General features: G+C 35.6%; 1 protein-coding gene across 1 annotated transcript in view; it reads left to right on the top strand.

Moving 5' to 3' along the window:
- The first annotated feature begins 129 nt into the window (after window positions 1-129).
- The window catches only part of LOC100248990 (protein translocase subunit SECA2, chloroplastic), a 52,737-nt gene continuing 29,312 nt past the window's right edge, over window positions 130-23,554 (top strand). The window contains exons 1-30 of the mRNA XM_010665874.3: window positions 130-1,816; window positions 2,554-2,609; window positions 3,444-3,716; window positions 3,848-4,084; window positions 4,521-4,640; window positions 4,842-4,970; window positions 6,548-6,682; window positions 6,769-6,838; window positions 6,919-6,983; window positions 7,056-7,176; window positions 9,334-9,425; window positions 9,645-9,710; window positions 9,905-9,969; window positions 10,047-10,134; window positions 10,275-10,340; window positions 10,478-10,593; window positions 10,958-11,048; window positions 13,427-13,510; window positions 13,619-13,711; window positions 13,830-13,925; window positions 14,026-14,111; window positions 16,069-16,147; window positions 16,310-16,423; window positions 16,743-16,838; window positions 16,909-16,972; window positions 17,096-17,385; window positions 21,338-21,393; window positions 22,284-22,401; window positions 22,516-22,596; window positions 23,031-23,110. Coding sequence (XP_010664176.1) covers window positions 145-1,816; window positions 2,554-2,609; window positions 3,444-3,716; window positions 3,848-4,084; window positions 4,521-4,640; window positions 4,842-4,970; window positions 6,548-6,682; window positions 6,769-6,838; window positions 6,919-6,983; window positions 7,056-7,176; window positions 9,334-9,425; window positions 9,645-9,710; window positions 9,905-9,969; window positions 10,047-10,134; window positions 10,275-10,340; window positions 10,478-10,593; window positions 10,958-11,048; window positions 13,427-13,510; window positions 13,619-13,711; window positions 13,830-13,925; window positions 14,026-14,111; window positions 16,069-16,147; window positions 16,310-16,423; window positions 16,743-16,838; window positions 16,909-16,972; window positions 17,096-17,385; window positions 21,338-21,393; window positions 22,284-22,401; window positions 22,516-22,596; window positions 23,031-23,110 — 4,799 coding nt within the window. The 5' untranslated portion in view covers window positions 130-144. The remainder of the gene's footprint in view (window positions 1,817-2,553; window positions 2,610-3,443; window positions 3,717-3,847; window positions 4,085-4,520; window positions 4,641-4,841; window positions 4,971-6,547; window positions 6,683-6,768; window positions 6,839-6,918; window positions 6,984-7,055; window positions 7,177-9,333; window positions 9,426-9,644; window positions 9,711-9,904; window positions 9,970-10,046; window positions 10,135-10,274; window positions 10,341-10,477; window positions 10,594-10,957; window positions 11,049-13,426; window positions 13,511-13,618; window positions 13,712-13,829; window positions 13,926-14,025; window positions 14,112-16,068; window positions 16,148-16,309; window positions 16,424-16,742; window positions 16,839-16,908; window positions 16,973-17,095; window positions 17,386-21,337; window positions 21,394-22,283; window positions 22,402-22,515; window positions 22,597-23,030; window positions 23,111-23,554) is intronic.

Genomic DNA, 23,554 nt, shown 5'->3' with positions numbered 1-23,554 from the left:
ACTGTTTAAAGAGATGCCCAAAACGATATTTTAGCTTGAAACGGCGTCGTTTCCTCTGACAACACTAAAACGCAAAGTTTTCCACCAAAACGCAGCGTTTCACGACGTGGACGTCTCATTTCTGCGCAGAAGAAGAATCGAGTTATGGAGCTGCAACTGCCGGAGTGCCCAGTCTGCCTCCAAACCTACGACACCGATCAAGCAATCCCTCGCGTACTCGCCTGCGGACACACGGCTTGCGAGGCATGCATAACCCACCTCCCACAACGATTCTTGGACACCATTCGCTGCCCGGCATGTACACAACTCGTCAAGTTCTCTCACCTCCAAGGCCCATCGGCTCTACCCAAGAACATCGACCTTCTCAGGCTCTGTCTTAGCGAGGACTCTGATTATCAGAAACCCCAGAAACGACCCATCACCAGTCACTATGAATTTCTACCTCGCTTGTGGTCTGACCAGTTTTATTCCGTTTGGAAGGACTGGGTTCTTCCGAACGACGCCGTTTCGGTTGAACCCAGAGGTGGGAAGGATTTTTGTGATGTGATTCATGGAAGAATTGCTTCTTCTTCTTCTTCTTCGCCGTCGGTTATTCGGTGGTGGATGAAAGAGAATCAAAATGTGAGTCTTGTTAGAATTGCTTCTTTATCGTTTGTGAATGATTCTGTGATTAGTTTTAGTTATATGGCGCGAATCATGAACTGTTTGAATGGAATGAAGGAGGAGAAAAGATATGAATTGGGTTTGATTTTGAGACAGCGCAAAACCTGTGGAGTTTATGGACTGTGGTATGATTTGGATGATCAATGGATGTATCTTGTATGTGAGCGGTGGGAAGGTGACCTTGTGGAAAAAATTAGTGAACTGAAAAATGAGGTTGTTGGTGGGAATGACAAAAGTTTGCTGAATTCAGCTATAGAAGATGGGATATTCTGTTTTGCAATGATGGGTATGGAGATATGCAAAGCAATTATTGGCTTACATTCAGAAGGACTAGTTAGTGGTTGTTTAGCACCATCATGCTTTAATTTTGATGGTCTTGGCCATGTTTTTGTTGATTTGAATGAGATGTTGGTGACGGGAAGGAAGATTCATAGGAGCCTTGTGGAGAGTGTTTCAGGTAGGAGGAGAATTGATGATAAGGAAATGGGAATAATATCAACCAATCTAATAAAAAGAGAGGCATTTCTGAGCCCAGAAGTGTTCATTGAGTTATTGCAGAAAGAGGGCATTGAACTAGAATGCGACAGTTTAAGTTATTCAGTTGGATATAGCTCTGATGTTTGGTCATTAGCTTGTATGTTGCTCAGGCTTTTTATTGGAAACCCATTCACTGAACTCCATATAAGAAGTGCAAAAAGGCATTCTGATTATTTAGAAGTGTACATGGATTGTAGGGAGGAAGTCAGTTCTTTGTTGGAAACTAAACTGGGCACAAATTTTGTAGCACTGCAAAAGATTCTCTGTGAATGTTTGAATTTGGATCCAAAAAGTCGTCCACTTGTAGCTGATGTGTGGAAATGCATTAGGGAATTGGTTATAAAACCTCAATTTGATATTATGGTCAGTCAAGAGGGAACAGTTAATGAGGGCAACAATGTGCACTGCTTGGTTCTTGGAGAATTGTGTCAGTTGCCCAAGGAAACTAATAAAGGATCAAAAGCAGTGAAGACAGATGAAAGCGGCAGAGAAAATGTTGATCAAGCTGGGGAATTGCAGGATGATAAAGATTTCATTGAGGGTCTCTCTGGATCTACCGTCAAATCTATAAATCTGCAAGGCCATCTTGATTGTATTACAGGATTAGCTGTTGGAGGTATAAATACTTTGTGTCCTTTTTGATTTTTAATATGATGCTGTACCAAATATTCATTTTTCATATTACCTTATATTCTGCTCATGACTGTTGAGTTATCTTATTGCCAGAGGATGCTGAAATTCAAGAGCTAAATTTCTTCCTTTTCCAGTTATCAGTGTGCCTGGTCATGGTATATAGGGGCATTTCTGTTATCTCTGTGTAAAAGCAACTTCGTATCTGTCATCCACATGACAGAAATGCTTCTCCCTGCCATGGTTTGGCCCTTGTACTATAAACCCAACAAACCATACACATGTGAAATGGTGGTGACTTATCCCTTCATTATACTTTGCCTATGCCTAAAAGTTATTTATTTATTTATTTATTTTATTTTTTTTAAAAATCAGTGTATTTGGTCTACTAAATGATAGTAAAATGCAAGCTGCCAGCTTCTTTATCAATCTTTCAAATTATCAAAGCTACTTACTTGAGATGAGATGCTGTGAGATTTCTTTGTGATATTAGTTCATGATCACCTAGCCATTCATAGCAAGCCCGCATCACGTTTCTCAAATGGATCCATCTAGTTCTTTAAGTTGTTGTATGTGGTTTTCCCTTTGCTAGTTGTGATGGTGTGAAGATCCTTTGGTTTCCCTATTTGATTTACGTGGTGTGCCTGTCTTTAGCAACTTTATTTTGTTAGTTTCCTGTCCAATTGATTGAATTACATTGAGTATCTTTTCTTTCTTTTATAGGGGGGTTCCTGTTTAGCTCCTCCTTCGATAAAACAATCCATGTTTGGTCTTTGCAGGTAATAACAGTTGTTGAAGTTTGACTATAAGTGCATACTTTCCTTGATTTTGAAGATTTATGAAATTTATTATCAACAAAATATTTGACCATTTGGTGCTGCAATTAGGATAATAGTATGGCATCTCTTAAACCCATTTTCTGGATAATTTTGCTTAATGCCACAACAGAGGGTGAATCAAGTTGTATATTTAAAATGAACTGCTTTACATTCTGTGTTCATGCTACTAGATTTGTTGTGATTTCCTCATTTCAATTGTTCATATACAATTTGTTGTATCTCATCAGAACATGTATAATTATGGGACATACAGCTCAGAGAACACAAGTTGTCAAAAGAATAATGTTGCACATATGTAGAAACTATTCCCAACCACTACTAAAAGAAAGTCAACATGGTATCGTATTCTATATATCAATTGCATCATATTAGGAATTGGAGAGTAATTATACCCTTGCTAAGGGCTTTGGCTCAGTCCTCTTTTGGGAGTTTCGGGGGTTAAGTATTCATGCTCTGTTGGCAGCTTTCAGTGGATTGGGAAGCAGGAATTTTAAGCTATGGGCTAGACTAAGTTTAGAATACCTCCAAAATATCTAGATTTGCAGCATTGTGATTTACCAAACAGTAGAATCAAATTGCCCTTAAGAAAAGTTGCTTGTGGTGATAGAGCACAGTGAACAATCAATCTCTAATCAACTGGATCTAGAAGTTTATTTCACCTTTGCATGGATTCATCAGAAGTACATATTGAATTTGTTCTTCTTGTCCTGGAATTTAGATTCTCTCTCTTCTTGTAATTTTCCCTTTTTGAATTGGTGCATCTATCTCATGCAGGACTTTACCCTTGTACATCAATTTAGAGGTCATGAGCATAGAGTCATGGCTGTAGTTTTTGTGGATGAAGAACAACCTTTGTGCATTAGTGGTGATATCGGAGGTGGCATTTTTGTCTGGGGAATTAGCATCCCTCTGGGGCAAGAACCATTAAAGAAATGGTTTGAGCAAAAGGATTGGCGCTATAGTGGTATTCATGCCTTGGCAATTTCTGGAACTGGATATCTCTATACTGGCAGTGGAGATAAGTCAATAAAAGCATGGTCATTGCAGGTAATGGCTTGTGCTTTTATGCAATTTCCTCTGACTAAATAATCCTATATAGCATGCTTGGTTTATCTCTTCAGAGTTCAGACATTATGTGAAAATACATATTTGCATTTTAATATTTTCCATTTCCACAGGATTGCACCCTATCATGCACTATGAATGGTCATAAATCAGTTGTGTCTGCGCTAGCAGTTTCTGACGGTGTTCTTTACAGTGGGAGTTGGGATGGGACCATCAGGCTGTGGTCTCTTAATGATCATAGTCCTTTGACCGTATTGGGGGAAGACACACCTGGAAATGTGATCTCAGTTTTGTCTCTAAAAGCTGACCACCATATGCTTCTTGCAGCTCATGAGGACGGATGCTTAAAGGTTTCTGATTCTTGAACCCTACTTAGTCTACACTAGAATTGGTAATCTTCCAATGGGGCATCTGGTGCATCCATGGAAAATAAAATAATCCAGTTTTGATTGATGTGGGCTTTGAACTCTCACTTTAGTCATGTAAAATAGAGCAGCCTCCAGATTGTAATACAAAGAACAGAAACGGTTATCAATTATCCTCATTCTAAAATGATCATATCTCTTAAACACAATACCGTGGGTAAAAGAAAAATGGATGCATCCCAAATGGTTCCAAAAACAACTTGATCTTTATTTGCAGTGCGCCTCGGTGCTGTATTATGAAGTCATTGGCCAAGAGGGGATTGGTATCTGCCAAATTGCCAATGCCTTTTATGTAGAGAACCTGTTGTGGGTTTACTAAATAGTTTCATCATTCATTTGCTTTCTTCATCGCTTTTTCCAGATCTGGAGGAATGATGTGTTTATGAAATCCATACAAGCCCATGATGGTGCTGTTTTTGCTGTTGCCATGGGAGGGAAATGGTTGTTCACAGGAGGTTGGGACAAGAGTGTCAATGTACAGGTACATTTGCAAAATGGTGTTTGTTTGGCTTATAAGCATAATTAATGATGGATGCTGTAAAACGTATTGGCACTTTGAAGTTCTTTTTAACCTTCAATTCTGTTTTCTCTTTCAACTTTTGGTTTTTATTTAAATCTAACCTTGAATGAAAGGTCTGTTGCATTTGCTCAATGAATCAGTCTCATGGCCCTTTATTTGTAGGAGATATCAGGAGATGATCTTCAAATAGAAGCATTGCCAGTTGGATCTATTGCTTCCGACTCCGCCGTAACTGCACTGTTATACTGGCAAGGAAAGCTTTTTGTTGGCTGTGCTGATAGAATTATCAAGGTAGGCTATACTTTTTTCTCCGTCTTTTTTAATGAGAGACTGACCATCCATAGACTTCAATCTAGAAAACTTCTTGTTACAATTACAGGTTTGAAGACCCCATTACTTGTTGAAATCTAAAAAATAGTCTACCTGTGCTAAGAATTTGCTTAAAGAAAACTAACTTCAAGCATTCTGAGCAGAAACTGGATCATTTTAGTTCAGGAATATATGATGTTCAATGTACCATCTCTTGGTTCATTCTGTTATTGAATCTTTGTTTAATTTCACCAGGTGTATTCTGGGCAGTGATGGAAGCATCGCTTAAGAAGATGTCAACCAAACTCAATACGTTGGCGAAGCTGCCAAGGGTGATTATGGTGATTACAAATTATCTGTAAACGATGTTTATGCACTCTCGCAAATTATCTGTTCATACTGTAAATGAGAACAGTGTATACATGGATCCAGCTGAAATTCAGTAAGCACGGAATAAGAGATGTTAGGTGAACTGTGACTCTTCAACTCTGTTGCCAAACGGTTATTTCACATATCAAAAAACCCATACCCCAACACATAAACGACCTTAACTAACAAATCCAACATGTAACTAGTTGACAACTATCTCGAAATGATTCAAAATAGTAATTAGTACACAATTCAAACGCTATAAATTTCTAAATCCAAAATTAATTAAAGTATGTCAGTAATAAATTTAAAAATTATCCCAAACACTTCCTAAAGTTTTATAAAGCTCCTAAATTGATTTTAGTATCAATTTGTTCATATGATCCAAAGGCGGAATGTGACCACTAATCTTGATACTACAAAAACCAATAGAAACATATCAAAAATTATAAAGAGAACATTAATTTGTGATAATAAAGAGAACAACGATTAAAAAAATAAAAGACAACAAAAGATCTCGCTCATTTTTTTTTTCTTTCTTTTTTTTTTCAATTAATCTTTAAATTACAAAAATATTTAGGTAGGATATTATATCCAACTGAAATATTGAAAATAAAATTGACGGATGAAAATGCAATCTTTGACAGAGGGGGGATTGGACAACTGTCCTAAAAATAGCATTATAATTTATTAACGTATGATCAAGAAAATCAAGAAACGTTAATCAGGATTTTCATTATTTAACCGTTGGAAAAGCCTCTTAGACCCTCGAAAAAGTGCACCGGGTGCCACTATTTAACAGTCAATCCGGAAGCTAAAGGTGTCGTTTCTCGAACGTTGCCGATCAATGGGAGCAGCAACACTAGACTTGCGTTGCCTTTAGCCCATAGAGCACCGCCATGGCCGCGGCGGCGTCTGCTGTTCTGAATCCGCCCTTCATCACTCCTGAGCAACCTTCGAGACGGCCCAATGCCATCTTTTGGACCAGACCCATTTCATATTCTTCGTCTCTTTCCCTTTCTCTGTCTCGGCGGCAACGGCGTCTTTCTAGGCCTGGACCCCTAGTTGCGGTCGCTTCTCTGAAGGTCTTTGTTGCTTAATTATTCGCATATTTATGTTCTGTCCATCGCTTGTTCGTTGAAATGCTTCTGTGGATCGTTTTCCACTTTCTTGGGTTTCTTTTGCTTTAGGAAAATTTGGGTCGTCTGAGGAAGAATTGGAGTGACCTTACAAGCCTAAACTACTGGGTGGTTAGGGACTACTACCGTCTCGTAAACTCGGTTAACGCCCTCGAACCGCAGATTCAGAGACTCTCTGATGAACAGGTTTTTCTATGCGCACTTGTTTCTTGAAAGCTATAGTCGTTTTTGTTTGAGCCGTTCTAGATTATGGGTTTGGTTTATTTTCGCAGTTGGCTGCAAAAACTGTGGACTTCCGTGTCCGGCTGAGACAAGGAGAGACGCTTGCGGATATTCAAGCTGGTTTGGTGCCTCTTTTTTTGGTTTATTTGGATAAGGGATAGACGATTGAGCTACAATGTTACTTTGCTTTTTTCTTTCAGAGGCATTTGCAGTTGTCCGGGAGGCTGCGAGGAGGAAGCTTGGAATGCGCCATTTTGATGTCCAGGTACGTACGCATTTATGTAATAAGGTGTTTTTTTCTATTCACTTGCGAATATGCAAAATTCTTTTTTTTTAGATCATTGGTGGAGCTGTGCTTCATGATGGGTCCATTGCTGAGATGAAAACGGGGGAAGGAAAAACCTTGGTTTCCACATTAGCAGCCTATCTCAATGCCCTCACTGGTGAGGGTGTTCATGGTATGTGTTCTGTCCTAACTTGTTTGAAATGTGGTTGTTGCTTTTATGTGTGCAAATGAATGAAACGATCATGCATAGTTTTTCTTCAATGGCATCGAAAATGTGCTAGTAGAATGATTCAAATGTAAGCAAGGCAATTGAATTGCTTGTATTGATTTGTGGAAAACATCCATGAGTACAAGAATCAGGCTAGGTGTCTCAATAATTATATTTTCTGGGATCTCCTTCTGGGCTTCAGTTGGTTAGTTGGAACATGTCTCCTGACAGAAAGTTAATGTTAAAATTTGTCTTATTTAAAGAGTGATAGGACTAGGGGTGGCATTAAAACCGGTTTTGGAGGCTTCTTTGTCACAAATGTGCAATGGGGAATCTCTCTTTGGAAAATAGGCACATGACAACTATGGATTCAAATGTTAGCAACTATAACAATAAACATACTTAAATTTACGAATAATAAATGGATAGATGTTAGATTAGTGCCCATTGGTCCATCTGTGCACTAGGTAAGTGGCCCATCAATCCATTTTGTATGAACAAATTTCACAGCTTGCAAATCAAAAGGAAAGACAAAGAGCGAATTAAATAAATTTGTATTGATTCAAAATAAATGATTGGTACAAGTCCAATGTATATTTTGTACAAAATGAATCATCTGATTTTTGTTATCTTTCTTGATTTTGATCCAAGACTGGTGGTTGCATCTGCTTGAAATAAAGTTTAATTCAAGGGCCAAGCATCACTTGTTCTAGAATAAAAGCTTGTAATATTTTCCTTTTTAATAGTCTGCAGAGGAAAAGGACATTGTATGAATATTTACTTTAGCCTTCAGGTTTAAAGGTGGATAAATGGCATGAATGTTATGCTTATGATATTCTTCCATTGGCTAGTTAATGAGTGTTTGAAAGTGGGTCCAATCTTGTGGGAGCTTATTTTTCAATATGAGGCTTCTAAATTTTCTTTTTTCTTTCTTTTGGGAGTTATATGTCAAAGAAAGACACCTCTATTTATAGGTCAAGCAAGGGTGTTAATTTATTCTTCCTAAATTTGAATTCCTTAATTTAAGGGATTTTTATACCTAGATTTGAGAAACATGCTTCTCTAATTCAATAATTTTTCCTTCTTGATCTAGGGAACTTGCCAACAAGGGAAGCTTTTTTTTTTTTGTTGATTTACAGGACTTACTTTTTAGTCTTTCAGATGCTGACATGTGTGGCTTCCGGAAGAAATGAAATTTGGATGAGTTGTTCAATGTGTGAATCCACATCTGTCCAACTGGACTTTGCTGTGTTGGCTTGTGACTATCAGAAAGTTAAAATTCTCAATTGTTTTGACTGATAATGAATTTGGTGGTTAATTGGCCGAACTGAATTTTTAGTCTACTTCCATTCAAGTAGTGTTGGTTGCCTTTCCAAAATTCAATGCTCAAGGCATCTATAGAAGACCAATTCCAACTATTCTCTCCTTAAATGAGTTGATGAGCCACAAATATAACATTAATCTACAACATAAATGGGTTAATGGCTACTAATCCAACAATGGGAACAATTCTCAGTTAATTTGATCAAAGAAAAAGGTTGTGTATTAGTTTTGGAGAATGCTTTCATGGCAAAGTTTGGAAGTAACAAAACTGATAAGATTTCAGAAAACTTCCACCTGGAAAACATAATAATTTGATTCTACTTCATAGGTGCCAATCCTAGATGAAACTGAGCTTTTGGAAGGCTATGGTTTAAAATTTTCAAGAAATTCAAGAAGAAAGGAATTATTAGAAAATTACTGGGGACTCTCTTCATATGTAACCTTAGTGACATGAATGGCTACGTGAAAGGGTATGAGTTTAATATATGGCATTTAGAGAAGATAGGTGTATAATGATCAGAAGATGATCAGATGAGTTGGGAAGGCACCTGATTATGTAAGAGGTGCTTGTAACCTCTTCTTCTACAGGTATTTTGTTCTTGGTAGAGTATTTCACTTTTTATTTTTTTTTATTTTTTATCTTATTTTCTTTTTTGTAGCCCTGCATTGGTGTGATCCACTTGCTACAATTTAATACAAATCTACAAGTACTTCCAGGCTTTTGTCGAATAAATATTGCATTGATGCATATTTGGTTAAATCTTGTGATGTTGTTTGCTCAATTATTTTTTTCTTCAGTGGTAACTGTCAATGATTATCTGGCCCAACGTGATGCTGAGTGGATGGGTCGTGTTCATCGTTTCCTAGGTCTTTCAGTGGGTCTTATTCAGGTGTGATTTCCTGCTTGTGAGTCATAAAAATTTCAAGTTATGGTTTTTCTGTCCTTTTCAATGCATTCATTGGGTGGGTCAATTGGACAACTTGTATCGTAATACCATAATTTTGACTCTGGGCAATTTCATATGCATATTGATATTCCATTTCCACCACTAGTCAGTCAGATTAAGTGCATTTCACTACAGTTTATCTTCTGTTGCTTGCATATATAGAGGGGGATGACATCAGAAGAGAGAAGATCCAACTATGGATGTGATATAACATATACCAATAATTCAGTAAGTCATATTCAATTTTATCTTGTTGCATATCTCCACTTATAATTTTTGTTCTGGTATTTGCTTTTGGTGGTATAGTAGTTGCTTGGCAGCCTTGTTCACATTTTCTTGTGTCATTGGAGCAGTTGAATCTTGGTTAGTGCATCTTCCCTTTTTTTTCTTATTTCTGATATCCTTGTTTGGAATGTCATCAGGAACTGGGCTTTGATTATTTACGAGATAATCTTGCTGGAACTAGTGGGCAACTAGTGATGAGATGGTACATTTTCAGACACCATATGAAGTTTGTCTTTTGTTGTTTTATTGGACTACTAGCAGTGTGCTGTGGAAAAACAGGCCAAAGCCATTTCATTTTGCCATAGTTGATGAAGTTGATTCAGTTCTTATTGATGAAGGAAGAAATCCTTTGTTAATAAGTGGTGAGGTAATATTTGTCTATGTTTTGATTTCCTTTTGAGGTTTGAAATTACAACTTCCAGTTAGTAGCTGTAGGTAATAGCATGAGCAAAAAATTTCAGCAGTATAGAAGTATTGTGTTTTAGTTTCTATTATTCTGCATCTCAGGCTAGTAAAGATGCTGCACGATATCCTGTTGCTGCCAAAATAGCTGAGCTGCTTATTCGAGGACTTGTGAGTTTCTTGCTTTTCTATTCTGTTGAACTAGGATATTTGGCTGACTCAACTGGCATAGTTTGTATTGGGTTATATATTTCTTATCTTCTTTGGAAACAATATTAACCCTTGCTATAAATAAATTGCGTTAACAGCATTATAATGTGGAGCTTAAGGATAATTCAGTGGAGTTGACTGAGGAAGGAATTGCACTTGCTGAGATGGCTCTTGAAACTAATGACCTATGGGATGAAAATGATCCTTGGGCTAGGTGAACATTGACTTTCTTACTTTTTTTGTCACTCTGTGATATCATTGCCAGAGTTGACCAAAAGTGGAATATGCTCACAGTTGTTTGTTCTTTCAACCGTCTTCTTTCATCTCTTTTCAGAATGTTACTTTCAAATATCCACAACAAAAATATTTCCATTTTGTTTTTTTCTGGAAAACTTTAAACAAATTTTGTCCTATTCAGTTCACTATCCATAAACAACTGAACAGAATTGTGGTCTTGTAACCTGCTGGTTGTCAAACATTGTGTTTAAATTTTAAAATAGTTCATTTTCTCTTCTAGATAATGGGCATACTTAGTTATGTGTTCCCACTTGGATTTCAATTTCAATGGAACATTGTAGGTTTGTGATGAATGCTTTGAAGGCCAAAGAGTTCTATCGGCGGAATGTTCAATACATTGTTAGGAATGGGAAGGCTCTTATTATCAATGAGGTATTACCATCATTTGTATATCTTTTGGTATCATAATATTTTCCATTTCTCTATCATTATCTCCTGTCACTTTTATGGAATATTTCATCATTTCTTTCTTAGTCCATGTGTTCATGATTTCCATCATGATAAAGGATGACTGTTGTAGATCCTTTAAAACCCTGATTATTCGTCAACATGTAAAAGGAACTGGCTCACAGTTCAGCTGGCCAACCATCTGGTTTGGCTGATTACTGTAATATAATGCGGATTTCTGACAATTTATTTCTTAATAAATTAAAATAGAAGATAATTCACACTATATACAGAAATCCACAAGGAATATGACAGATTCCCCCAACAATTTAAGGATTATCTGGAAAATTTGAAATTACAGGACTTTTCAACCAAACTAGAAGAGACGAGGAGATACACTTATAGCAGAAAATAAGCGAGATTCATGAACAACATTGAAGAGTTGATTGACTATCTACTTCTACATTGTTCGATAACTCTGGGGTTGTGACACAAGTTATTTAGTCTAGCTAGGATGGATTGAGTTTTGCTCAGGAGTATATGTTACATGATGACCAGTTTTTTTTTTGGAGGATTGAAAAGTTCTGTTAGAGGCAAGACCTTTTGGCAAATCACTTGCCCCACTTTGTCTTGGATTGTGTGGTGAGAGAAAAATGTTAGGATCTTTGAGTAAAAATGGAGGACGGTAGAGATGTTGTGGGATTTACTTTACTTTTATTCCTCCTTATGAGCCTCTTATACTACTACATTTAGAGGCACTCACTCAATGTTATTCAACTTAATTGGCGTTTAGTCTATAAATTAAAAGGTTTGGACAACAATGAGAGAAGCGCTTTATAAGACTTGATATATAGCCATAAATGGACTTATCAAAAAAAAAAAAATATATATATATATATAGCCATAAATGGACTAATTTTTGTACAAGTTCCTTTGAATAGTGGAGGAGCTTCAGTCATATTCTGATCAGATTCTTTTATTTTGTGGGGAGGATCCCTCATCCTTCTCTTGTTTTTTTTTTGTCCGTATCTAATATATCTTTGTTTCAAAAAAAAAAATGAATGACATTGGAGAGATTCAGAGAGTAATAATAGAAGGAAAACCAGCCAGACTCTAGAAAGAAAAAAATCAATTGAATCCAATTTTATAAATGATGTATTGTTTATTAAAGAGAAGAAATCGAGCTGGAGTAGTAGAATTATGAGTCTTATGACTTATAAGGAGCAAGAACTATCAAATAGTCAAAATTTAGAGTTGTGTTGGTTATAGATCATTCAGTTGCAAATGCAACTCTTACTAGAAGAAAATGGAAAATGAGAGTTTGGACATGAATCACATGAAAAGACTGCAATCTCTAACATTGATGTTCAGAACTATTTTAACTGGAACATAAATCATGTATTATAAGTCACCAAATGCTTCAACCTTTTGGTTTTTCTAAAAGTCGAAGCATATATGAAGTATAAGTCTTCATCTGATTGTACAGTGTGATATTTGATGGTATTATCTATTAATTAAGAAGTATTAGTGGGTGCTTGAGGTGGAAGCTTCTTTTGCTTCTTTCTTTCTTTTTCTTTTTTTTTTGGTGGGGTGGGGGGTGGCATTTGAAGCCAAGGCGTAAAAGGGAGTGGGAACCAAAAAGGTGGACATACGTTGTACGTATGGTGGGTCTTCCATTGTAATTTGTAGTCAAATAAATGGTTGTGTTTGGAAAGTAAAAATTGCTAATAGATCCAGCTCTTTGTGCCTCTTAAAGCAGTAATAATGAAGAAATTCTGCATTATAGACATATTTGTATCATAGGCATTTTTTTTATAGGTTGGAGATCAGCTGTACCCTCTACAGTTTAGAGGCCTTCATTGATAGCGGACATGGCAAGGTTGCCATTTCTTAGCATTGCACGTAACTTGCAGCTTGTCACTGTCATGTCCTTTGAACAAAAAAATAGGAGGAAAAGAATGTGTAGTTGATTTTTGTTTTGATTCTACCATACAGTTGCAGAGAAATCATGGAAAAAATTTATTGTAGATCAACAACTGCAAATCCCTCCATATTTTTCCATTGAAAAATCCTAGGTAAAAAATGTGGCTTTGAGTAGTTTCAGCTCTGTAATCCCAAGTTAAAAATATTTGCTGCTTAAAGATTTGTCTAAAGCACACACTATCTGAAACATGTTTGTCTTCAATTGAGTATTTTTGTTGGAGTTGTGTTCAATCTGGTTGTTGCTTAGAACATAATTCGTACAGTCTTGGATAAACATGATGATGGTGATGTTGTTTCTCATAGGCAAGTACATTTGAAGATTCTTGTTTTTTTTTTGTTTTTTTTGTAATAAGATGATAATTCCGAAAAGATTTCTGCAGTTGACTGGGAGAGTTGAAGAAAAGCGAAGATGGTCTGAGGGGATTCACCAGGCTGTAGAGGCTAAAGAAGGTCTGAAGATTCAGGTACATCTTGATGTTTGACAATATACTTCTGAATTTTGTTTTATATTTTACTTTGAAATCCACTTGTATTTATCTGATTTAAAGCTGTATTTTTCATATTCTTTTTAGGCTGATTCGGTTGTGGTGGCACAAATCACGTATCAATCTCTGTTTAAGCTCTATCCGAAGCTGTCAGGGATGACAGGGACTGCGAAAACTGAAGTATAAACACTGTTATGGATTCTGGCATCGTGGTTAACTATTTATAATAAATGTTTGTTCTACCTTATTAATTCTAATTTGAATTCTTATGAAAAAATCTTCTCATTCATTGTTTCAGGAGAAAGAGTTCTTAAAAATGTTCCAGATGCCTGTTATTGAAGTGCCCCCAAATCTGCCAAATATTCGTAAAGATTTACCCATCCAAGCTTTTGCGGTAGGACATTCAATCTTCATAGTCCATTTTGATTAATATTTCCCTCTTCCTGCAACAGAACCTTTTTCTTTCAATTTGACTTGCTTTGGGTTTGTCTAAGACTGCTCGTGGAAAGTGGGAAAATGTTCGTGAAGAAGTTGAATACATGTTCAGACAGGGTCGTCCTGTTTTAGTTGGCACCACTAGGTAACTCTATGGCAGTTACTTGCTAATGTCATTCATATTTCTTCAGAATCTCTCTAGACTTCTGTGTGAGACTATTTTGATTTGTGTTATATTATTACATTCTAAGATTTGTTTCATAAACAAAAGTTACTGCATTGAGATCAACTTTGTTTTTCATGTTGCACTATCTTGGACATGCTGGGCAAGAATAACTTAATTCATAGCATTCTCATAGCATATAATAATAACACAGAATTTATAGTATGCCTTTTATTTACTTACACATACTTTTACAGAGGTTTCAAGGTTAGGGGAGTACCTAGGGACCGGCTATCTTCATATCTGTATCCACCATAAAATTGACTGGAGAGCCAAACTGATTTATTAGAAAAGAATATAGAGTGAAAATGCAGGCATATTTCTGTCACAAATTATCATTCCACTGGGTAATTGATTTGCTTTTATTATCTTATGAAATGGAGAAATAAAAAGAAAGAAAGAAAGGAAAAAAAAATGGTTTCTAAGGAATCTTCTTTACTTGACATTACTTTTTTGTGTAAGAATATAGTAGAAAGATCTCTTTCCTCCCTCTTCTTGTCTTTCATAGCTTTATTTGGTTAAAATGGCTCCATACACAATTACACATAGCTAGATTCAACCCCAAAAGCTCAAAGGAATGCCTTGTTGTCAATAAGGATTCCATCAGCCTGCCCATGCTGAGGGACATAATGCCGTATGTTGATGATTAGCCTGTAGGATTCTGATTCTTTGTACTTGATAGTAATGAATGGTTGGATTTTATCTGTATTTTTATCTTATTATTTTATGTTAAAAAGATTTTGGTCCTTCTTGACACCTGAAACTAATCATTGTGGATAAAATTGATCCATGCAATCACTGTTGTAAATCATTGTCCTGTTCAGGGTCAGTTACGAGGTAGCGGTCTTACTTATTTTCTTTTATCCTTTCTTTTGATAAATGATCAAAGAAGCCTATTGCCATTATCATGTTAAATAGTTACTCCTGAGAAAAATTCAACAGTGCTTACCCAACTAATTTTTGTCAGCTAAGAATCACTAGTGATCATCAAAAGCTCTTCCCTTGCATGATGAGTCACCTTGCCCTCACCTGAAGAGGGGGGGCATTAGGGGGTGGAGACTTGAGAGCATGCCATTCAAGAACCAACAGTGTGACTGTTGTCGAGCCAGAAATGTCCAACCACCTTAATGCTCCATGTGGTTGCTAGCTTGGAAATATCTGGGGTCTACTAATGCCTTCTTTGTTGGTTGGATGAAGAGGAAACATCCATGATAAGGAAAATGCATAACCATATGATGATGCTCAGTATGAGAAGTCCCCTAAAGCTAAGTGCTATGATTGGGACTTTTAAAACTCTCAGCATTTTCTAAGTAATCAACTCCTCCCAAGCTACTACACTTAATTTCTTTCAGAACTTATGAAGGGGTTTTTGATGACCTTGATTATGCTGAGTGATGTAGGGGTGTACCATAGTGACGGGTTTTAGAGTTTCTGCTTCTTATATGTGACATCAGGCTGAATGTAACATAATAGTTATCTTATATTTAATATTTCAAAATTGAAGGAAAGTGGAATAGAGGAAATTAAAGAATGGCAATCCAGATTCCAGTTTAAGACTATGAGTTTACAATACATGCCGGATCACTTTTCCCAACAATAAAAATTTAAGATATTAATTATGGAACTCAAAACAGTTTTGTTTTTTACTTAGTTATTTTGTAGGAATGTGGTTTTATCATACTGCCATTTTTTCTTATGATATGTTTTACTCATGCTTGACTTTGGTATAATTAGATGGTAAATACTCAGCTGTGGGGGTATGAATCATGATCTCTATTTTATTTGTTTATGCATGGTAGAATTTCAAGTTTGGTTATATTTCACGTGGTTCAAAGTTTCTGCATATCCATCTCTAAGATCTTTCATCTTCCTGATGCAGTGTTGAGAATTCAGAATATTTGTCCGATCTGCTGAAGGAACGAAAAATCCCCCACAATGTCCTCAATGCACGACCTAAGGTTTACTAAGATATGAATTTTTAAGACCTTATAGTATGATACTTAGTTTGTCATTTTGACATTTGAGGGGGGCAATGCCCCTGTGATGCTACTTATAGTATCTTTATGTGTTTGTGCACACACATATATTCTTTTCACCATCTTGCTTTTCTGTTGTTTCAGTATGCTGCAAGGGAGGCTGAAATTGTTGCTCAAGCAGGGCGGAAATTTGCTATCACCATTTCTACAAATATGGCTGGCAGAGGCACTGACATAATCCTAGGAGGAAATCCAAAAGTAGGTGTACCTATTGGATGACTTATTTTAGTTGCTTTAAAACAAATGGATTGCAGTGCCCTTTGCAATTTCTGGGTAATGCTTTGAGGGTTAGATGATATTGTTTCCAACCATAAAATCATTATTTTACTAATTTGCATTTTTCTCTCTTTGGAATATTCCTTTGATATATATGTATAGAGAGAGAGAGAGAGAGAGAGCATTCCTTTGATATATATGTATATATGAGAAGTTCATCATTATCTTTTGTGCTTTAATATTTTGGCAATTTTTCTTATACAAGCAATTTTTTTACACTTTGATGGTTGTAATATTCAAGATGCTTGCAAAAGAAGTTATAGAAGACAGCTTACTTTCATTCTTGACTCAAGAAGCTCCCAATGTTGAAGTTGATGGCGAGCCAACTTCTCAAAAGGTGATTACATTTGGTTATTATTTGATGCCAAAACAAATATATTTAGTTTCTGATCATTCTTTTGGTGCAGGTATTGTCAAAGATAAAGATTGGTTCTGCTTCACTTGCTTTGCTAGCTAAGACAGCCCTAATGGGTCAGTGGCCCTACTCTCGACATCTTTTATTGAAAGCTCATTTCAGATACTATAAATTTGTGAAATTAATTTTCTTCATTCATTTTTTTTGAGAATCTTGTGATTGTAAAATAAATTACACAGCTAAATATGTGAGCAAAGGTGAGGGTAAGAGCTGGACATATCAAAAGGCAAAATCTATGATCTCAGAATCTGTGGAAATGAGTCAGTCCATAGATTGGAAAGAGCTAGAGAAGCTTGCTAATGAACAGTCTGAGATGTACCCTCTTGGCCCTACTATAGCACTAGCTTATCTATCAGTTTTGAAGGATTGTGAAGCACACTGCTTGAGTGAAGGATCCGAAGTGAAAAGGCTTGGGGGGCTTCATGTGATTGGCACATCCTTGCATGAATCTCGAAGGATTGATAACCAGGTGAGAATGCACTGACAAGTTCAGACGTAGCAATAACCTAAAACTAAGTAGAAGTGCAAAGTTACTGCTAATGTTACATTCTGGGCCTTCCATGGTTTGAAATCTCACATTGGAATCACTTTCTTCTCCTGAACCATTTGATGCATGTAGTGAAGAGATTTAGGTCATTTATTATCTAAGGCATGTATATGTGTAAGAATCAGTGGTATAATACTTCAGATCTGATAAGCATGATATGAGTTCTAATTGCAATGCAAAATCCATATGCACTGCAGAGTGTGTAAAATCTGTATCTGTAGCTCATTATGGATCTATTAGATTGGTACCTCTTTTTTCACAAACATCGTTCGTAGCTATAAGAGAACTTTGTCAATACTTTAATTTGCACGCATAAAAGCACAGAGCCTGTCATTTTGGTTGTCATTATCATCACATCAATGATAATGACAGCAAAAAAATATTTATCATATTCTAAGCTTATCTAGCTAGTTTTTTATCTCCTAAATTTCCTTTTTGAAGCGCACCGTTGTCTTGGTCATATTTTGTTTCAAAATGTATATTAAATACAGAAGCCTTATGTATTTAATAGTTGGTTCCAGAATTTTCAATGCCAAAGAGCTTCCCTTTTAACTTATGTGTATCTTGGAAGTCTGACTCTCTACTGTATGATTACAAATCTTGTAAACACTGAGTCCTGAAAATTTTTGGTTAGATATGTCTCTATGTAGTCATGAATGGTCAAAATGGATTCTTGTGATGAATGGTGAAAAAAGATTCATGCAATTGAACCTATGTAATTGATCCCATATACATATGTGAACCGGCTTTTTAGGAAGGGAGTTCTTTTGCAGAGTATGTTTTTACTTATGCTGGGAATCATTGTTCTTTGAAATTATGTACCTCTTATACATACATACACGCATGCGCGCGCACACACACACACACATACATATATATCCTGTAATTTGTTACCTCACCTCTTATCTATATATATATATTTTTCCTGTAATTTTTGACGTCAAACCATCAACTTTAAGCCTTAAGAGATTTATAGCTTCTTGTTTGAACCTTGTGCTTAAGTTTCATGTTTGTTTAAAAGTGTGGGATTGAGAAAATTTGTGCACACCTTTAATAAATTAAATGGTCATGAGAATCATAAGAAAAAGGAGCACATAAAAATGGGTTGATTCTATGCCCTAGTATTTTTTACAAAACCTTTTCTTTAAATCAAGGAGTTAAGGGATATTTTCTCATCCTTTTTCCTCCTGTCTTCCGTTTTTAATTGTTATCCAGTGTGGTAGTTTTTTTTTTTTTTTCATTTTATCTGTCCTGCTAATATATCTACAAGTTTCTTACAGTTAGGGGAATGCCATCTTGAATTTCATATATGGTCAGAATTCTAATGGCATTATACCTCTTTTCAAGTTTGAAATATCATTTGAAATATTGTTTTGAGTTTTAATTGTTTTTGTATCCTTCTCTCTCTAAAACCTTGATCTTATAATTATTCTAGATCTTTTTCACTCTTCCTAGGACATTATGTAGTTAGATCTTGGATTATGAACATCATCAACTCATTTAAAAGCTTCTGCATTTTCAATTGTATTGGTGTTTTAAGTAAATTGTGAGAACATGTTTCCAAAGCCTGCAAAGAACATCAATTTATTGTTTCAGGGAAACATCTTTTTTTTTTTTAATTATTTTATTTTATTTTATTGCTAATGTTTTCTGGCAGCAATTTTCCAAAAATAAATAACCCAAAATTTCTATTGGGTGTTTTCTTTTTTTTGACTGTTTTAAACATGCTCTAATTATCTGTATTTACACCTCATGAAATGCATGAGTATGAAGAGGTGAAAGGAAAATTTGAGAGACTTGATATTTGAGGGCCTTTTAAATATACCATTTGAGTGATGACATATTCAATATTTCAAGTAGACAATCCGAGTAAAAGGTCATTGTAGATCACTAGATTGCCTTTGCTAATAAGAGAGCTTTCCTATGAAACAATAATAACTCCTCTTGAGGGAAAACTTGTTTCACAGCACTGCCTAAATTGACTCCTTATGTTAAAACTACTGTCTTAGTGAAAGGCTATGACAGAACATTCTTAGCTGGGGATGGTTGGAGGACAGGGCTCCCCATCAATCTTACTTTTGACCTTTCTTTTCCCAGAAATGGGGATCTCTCATGACTCTTAAAAGGCCTTGTTGTGAAGAACAATGCGGGTGGTATCTACAACTCAGTCAACCAAGATGACTTTTCTTACATGGGAACCTCCTTATCCAAAGTGACAAACTCAAGGCTAATGTCTCAATAGAGTGAAATTGAGGCAGAGCAGCATCAGGGTGCTCTTTGAGTGATAACCAAGGGATCTAACATATCCAACTTTGGGAGCGTTATCATATTCTGAACCAGAGATATCCAATGGTTGGGAAAGAAACCTTTTATAGAGGATTTTATAGTTGAATGAGACTTAAGTTCATCACGGACGCCGCCTTCGGTAGATCAATCCCTTCTTTGAAGTTCAGGCCTAATCAGGATTTGTATGTGCTGTTAGGTTCCTTTAGGTTTGTTTTAGTGAAGCATGTCTACTGAAGGCAATCGTGTCATATTTTTTAGCTGACTTGTCAATACATCAATTGGTTTGATGTGGAGATCATGTTTTCCCTGCTACTAAGCATTTTGCTGAATCTGTCAGAGGTGTTTCCATTCATTGGTGCTCCTGTTTCTAGATAGATATACCTTTTTGGATGTTTTCTTAGTATTTTGAAGAAAAATTGTTTGGTACAACTTCCTGCAATGCATTGTTTACAATTTCTCGTTGCCCAGTGCCATATTAATAGAAAATGCTGAAGGGTTGATTCTCATTATATAATAATATACAAGTAGATAAATGAAGGAATATGTGGAATGGCATCTCTTGAGTATTACCCCTTGAAGATTTGATTCTTAGTAATTTGTTTTAATTAATCTCTGCTGCTTCTCATTTTCACATATTGCCTTTATTTTTGGGTGCGACTCAACCTGTTTAGATTTGATTCATAGCAGGTTTCTATGATTAATTTGTGCTGCTTTTCATTTTCACATATCATCTTCAGTATTTGATGCAACTCAACCTGTTTAGACGTGATTCTTTGTAATTTGCTTTGATTGATTTGTGCTGCTTCTCATTTTCACATATTGCCTTTATTATTGGGTGCGACTCAACCTGTTTAGATTTGATTCATAGTAGGTTTCTATGATTAATTTGTGCTGCTTTTCATTTTCACATATCATCTTCAGTATTTGATGCAACTCAACCTGTTTAGACGTGATTCTTTTTAATTTGCTTTGATTAATTTGTGCCGCTTCTCATTTTCACATATTGGCTTTGTTATTTGAAGCAACTCAACACCTATCAAAGAAAAAAAAAAAAAATTATTTGAAGCAACACAACCTGTTTATAGAGTTGGTTGTTAGTAATTTGCTATGGCTAATTTGTGCTGCTTCTCTTTTTCACATATTGCCTTCATTATTTGATGCAACCCAACCTATTTTGTCCCTAATCCCTTCATAAAACCAGCCAGAATCATCAAAGAGATCATTAAAAACAAGAATCCTGAATTTTTCTTTTCTTCCTTGGAAGTTAAGATACTCAAAAAGTATAACCATAAGATAGAATGGTATGGTGAAATAACATACGTGCAGCCTCCCCCAAATGGTTGACATAATGCTACCTTGAGGAGGCTAATATAATCTTCATTTGCCTATTGGAAAAAAAAAAAAAAAAAAAACAGAAAAAAAAAACTCTTCCTTGAGTCAGCACTCATGGAGGTTGTTGCTTTCATCAGTAAAGATGATGTGTCAACTTATAACCATGTTAGTCCGGTTGATCTAAGACTTGAGTTTTTTGGTAATCATTGATCAATTCTGTATGCTTTTATCCCTAAGTTATAATGCTTTTTTGCAGCTTCGTGGTAGAGCAGGCAGACAAGGGGATCCTGGATCAACACGGTTTATGGTGAGGTACTATTCAGATCAATGATCTCATTTAAGCTGAGTGTAAGATGAGCACTTATCTCTGAAATCACATTGGAAAAAATTTTCTTATATAAAAGTAGTGTAGCTCAATGTGGCTCAACGTGACTCACCAGAGTTTTAAGCTAGTGAGTAGCTATCATATTTGTATATATCATATTTGAAGTTACGAATTACGATACTGAGTAGCTATCAATCATGCGGATGCTTATTAAGCTAGTGGCCACCTCTATGTTGTGTATTTCTCAAAACCCAGTTCTTAATTCATCATCCTCTTTTTTTTGATAGAAGTTCATCATCCTCTTTTTTTTTTTTTTTTGATTGGAAACGACACAGAGATATAGTTCATCATCCTCTTTTGCAATTAATGAAAATCAAAACATTATATTTTGAGGAATCAGTTTTATCTGGTAGAGAATGGACTAAAGCAGCAAAGTTTACGAGTCTTTGCTTTTGGTATTTATTTATTTGGGAGAGAGATGGGTGAAGTATATAAACTTCATTATGAGATGGTACCAGGTGGGAAGTTTAAATAGGAAAGTAAGGCTGTTAGTTTTAATGGTTCTTCTCTCAGTTTTTAGTTGGGTAGTTAGATAACATTTTCTATATGAACAGGGTTTCTATCCAAAAGAAAAAGAAACAATAATACAGTAAACCAAATGCCAATTGTTGTAAAATTGCTTGTAAACCATGTTCTTGTTGACCATTTGGCAACAAATACCTTTACCATTGTGGTGGTTTGTGCTTTGTTTTTTTCTCCTCCCTTCTATCTTTTGGCTAATTTTGTTATTTTTCAAGAAGGAAAACACAGTCAAAAGGGGGGGAGGCCTGTGAGAGAGATGCCTCAACTAAATTTACATGATCTATTTTTGTGACAGCTTGCAGGATGAGATGTTTCAGAAATTTAATTTTGATACTGAGTGGGCTGTAAGACTTATATCAAAGATTACAAATGATGAAGATATACCAATTGAAGGTGATGCAATTGTAAAACAGGTGCTGATCAAGCTTATGTCCAAGATGACCATTTCTTTTCTGCTTTCCTTTTACATATCTGTGTTTTATAAAAATTTCTCCTTACTACTCTCTTTAACCATTGCAAAATGTTAGCTCTTGGCCCTTCAAATCAATGCGGAGAAGTACTTCTTTGGCATAAGAAAGAGCTTGGTTGAGTTCGATGAAGTATTAGAGGTATGCTTTTGATAATAACAAAGCTTGATTTGACGCAGTTACTATGATGATGACCCAATCATCTACTTGTTTTGGGTTATAAATAAATTTGTGCTTGGTTGCTTGCTAAGTTCATCTAATTTGAAGTTTCTCTCTGACAACATGCTAAAAACATCTCAGGTTAGTTTGATGCATTTTAAAGTCCTTCAATTTGCACAAAGTAAAAACCGTTTTGAAGCACGTCTTCCTTAAATTCGAGGCACTTGAACTTGTTAGAGAGACCATTGATGTTTGACTTTTCTAAATATCTTATTTATTGGAATTTTTTGGAAAAAAAGCTTCATTTTTTTTTATATCTGAAACCCAGACTGTTTGAACTATTTACTTTATTCAGAAAACAAACTACTTTTCATCCATTAGCAGCTTGAATTAAATGTTTGATTCCCTTTTATCAGGTGCAAAGAAAGCATGTCTATGACCTTAGGCAACTGATTTTAACAGGTGACATTGAAAGTTGTTCCCAACATGTATTCCAGTGAGTGCCTTCCTGATTTTCAGCAAGTCCATTTGTATTACTTGTGCTTGTGGATTATCCAACTTTGGTTGCATTTGATATGCATTACTTGCAAAAACAATGCTCATGAAAGTTTTCTTTTCTTTTTGTTCTTTTGTTGATTAAATATTATAATTACTCTCTAATTAGGAGTTCAATTTATTATTATGTGTCATAGTTTCTTTTTAATTTTGAACAGAGGGCTATTTAGTCAGATCTTCACTTCTCAAAAAAGGAAGTTTGTGAAATAGTCTTCCAATTTGATAAGGAAAAAGCTCTGGGGTTTAATGTTTTCCCCCTAGTTTTGTATCAATAGTGTTGGGATCTGGTTACTAAATGATAGCACTGATACCACTTTTATTTATTTATTTCTTTTTTTGATAAGTAGTATTGATACCACTTTTATAGCTCATGTTCCTAAAAGGA

This window comes from Vitis vinifera, chromosome 18, assembly GCF_030704535.1.
Source record: "Vitis vinifera cultivar Pinot Noir 40024 chromosome 18, ASM3070453v1".
Lineage (NCBI taxonomy): Eukaryota > Viridiplantae > Streptophyta > Magnoliopsida > Vitales > Vitaceae > Vitis > Vitis vinifera.
This window is presented reverse-complemented; position numbering and strand designations above follow the sequence as displayed.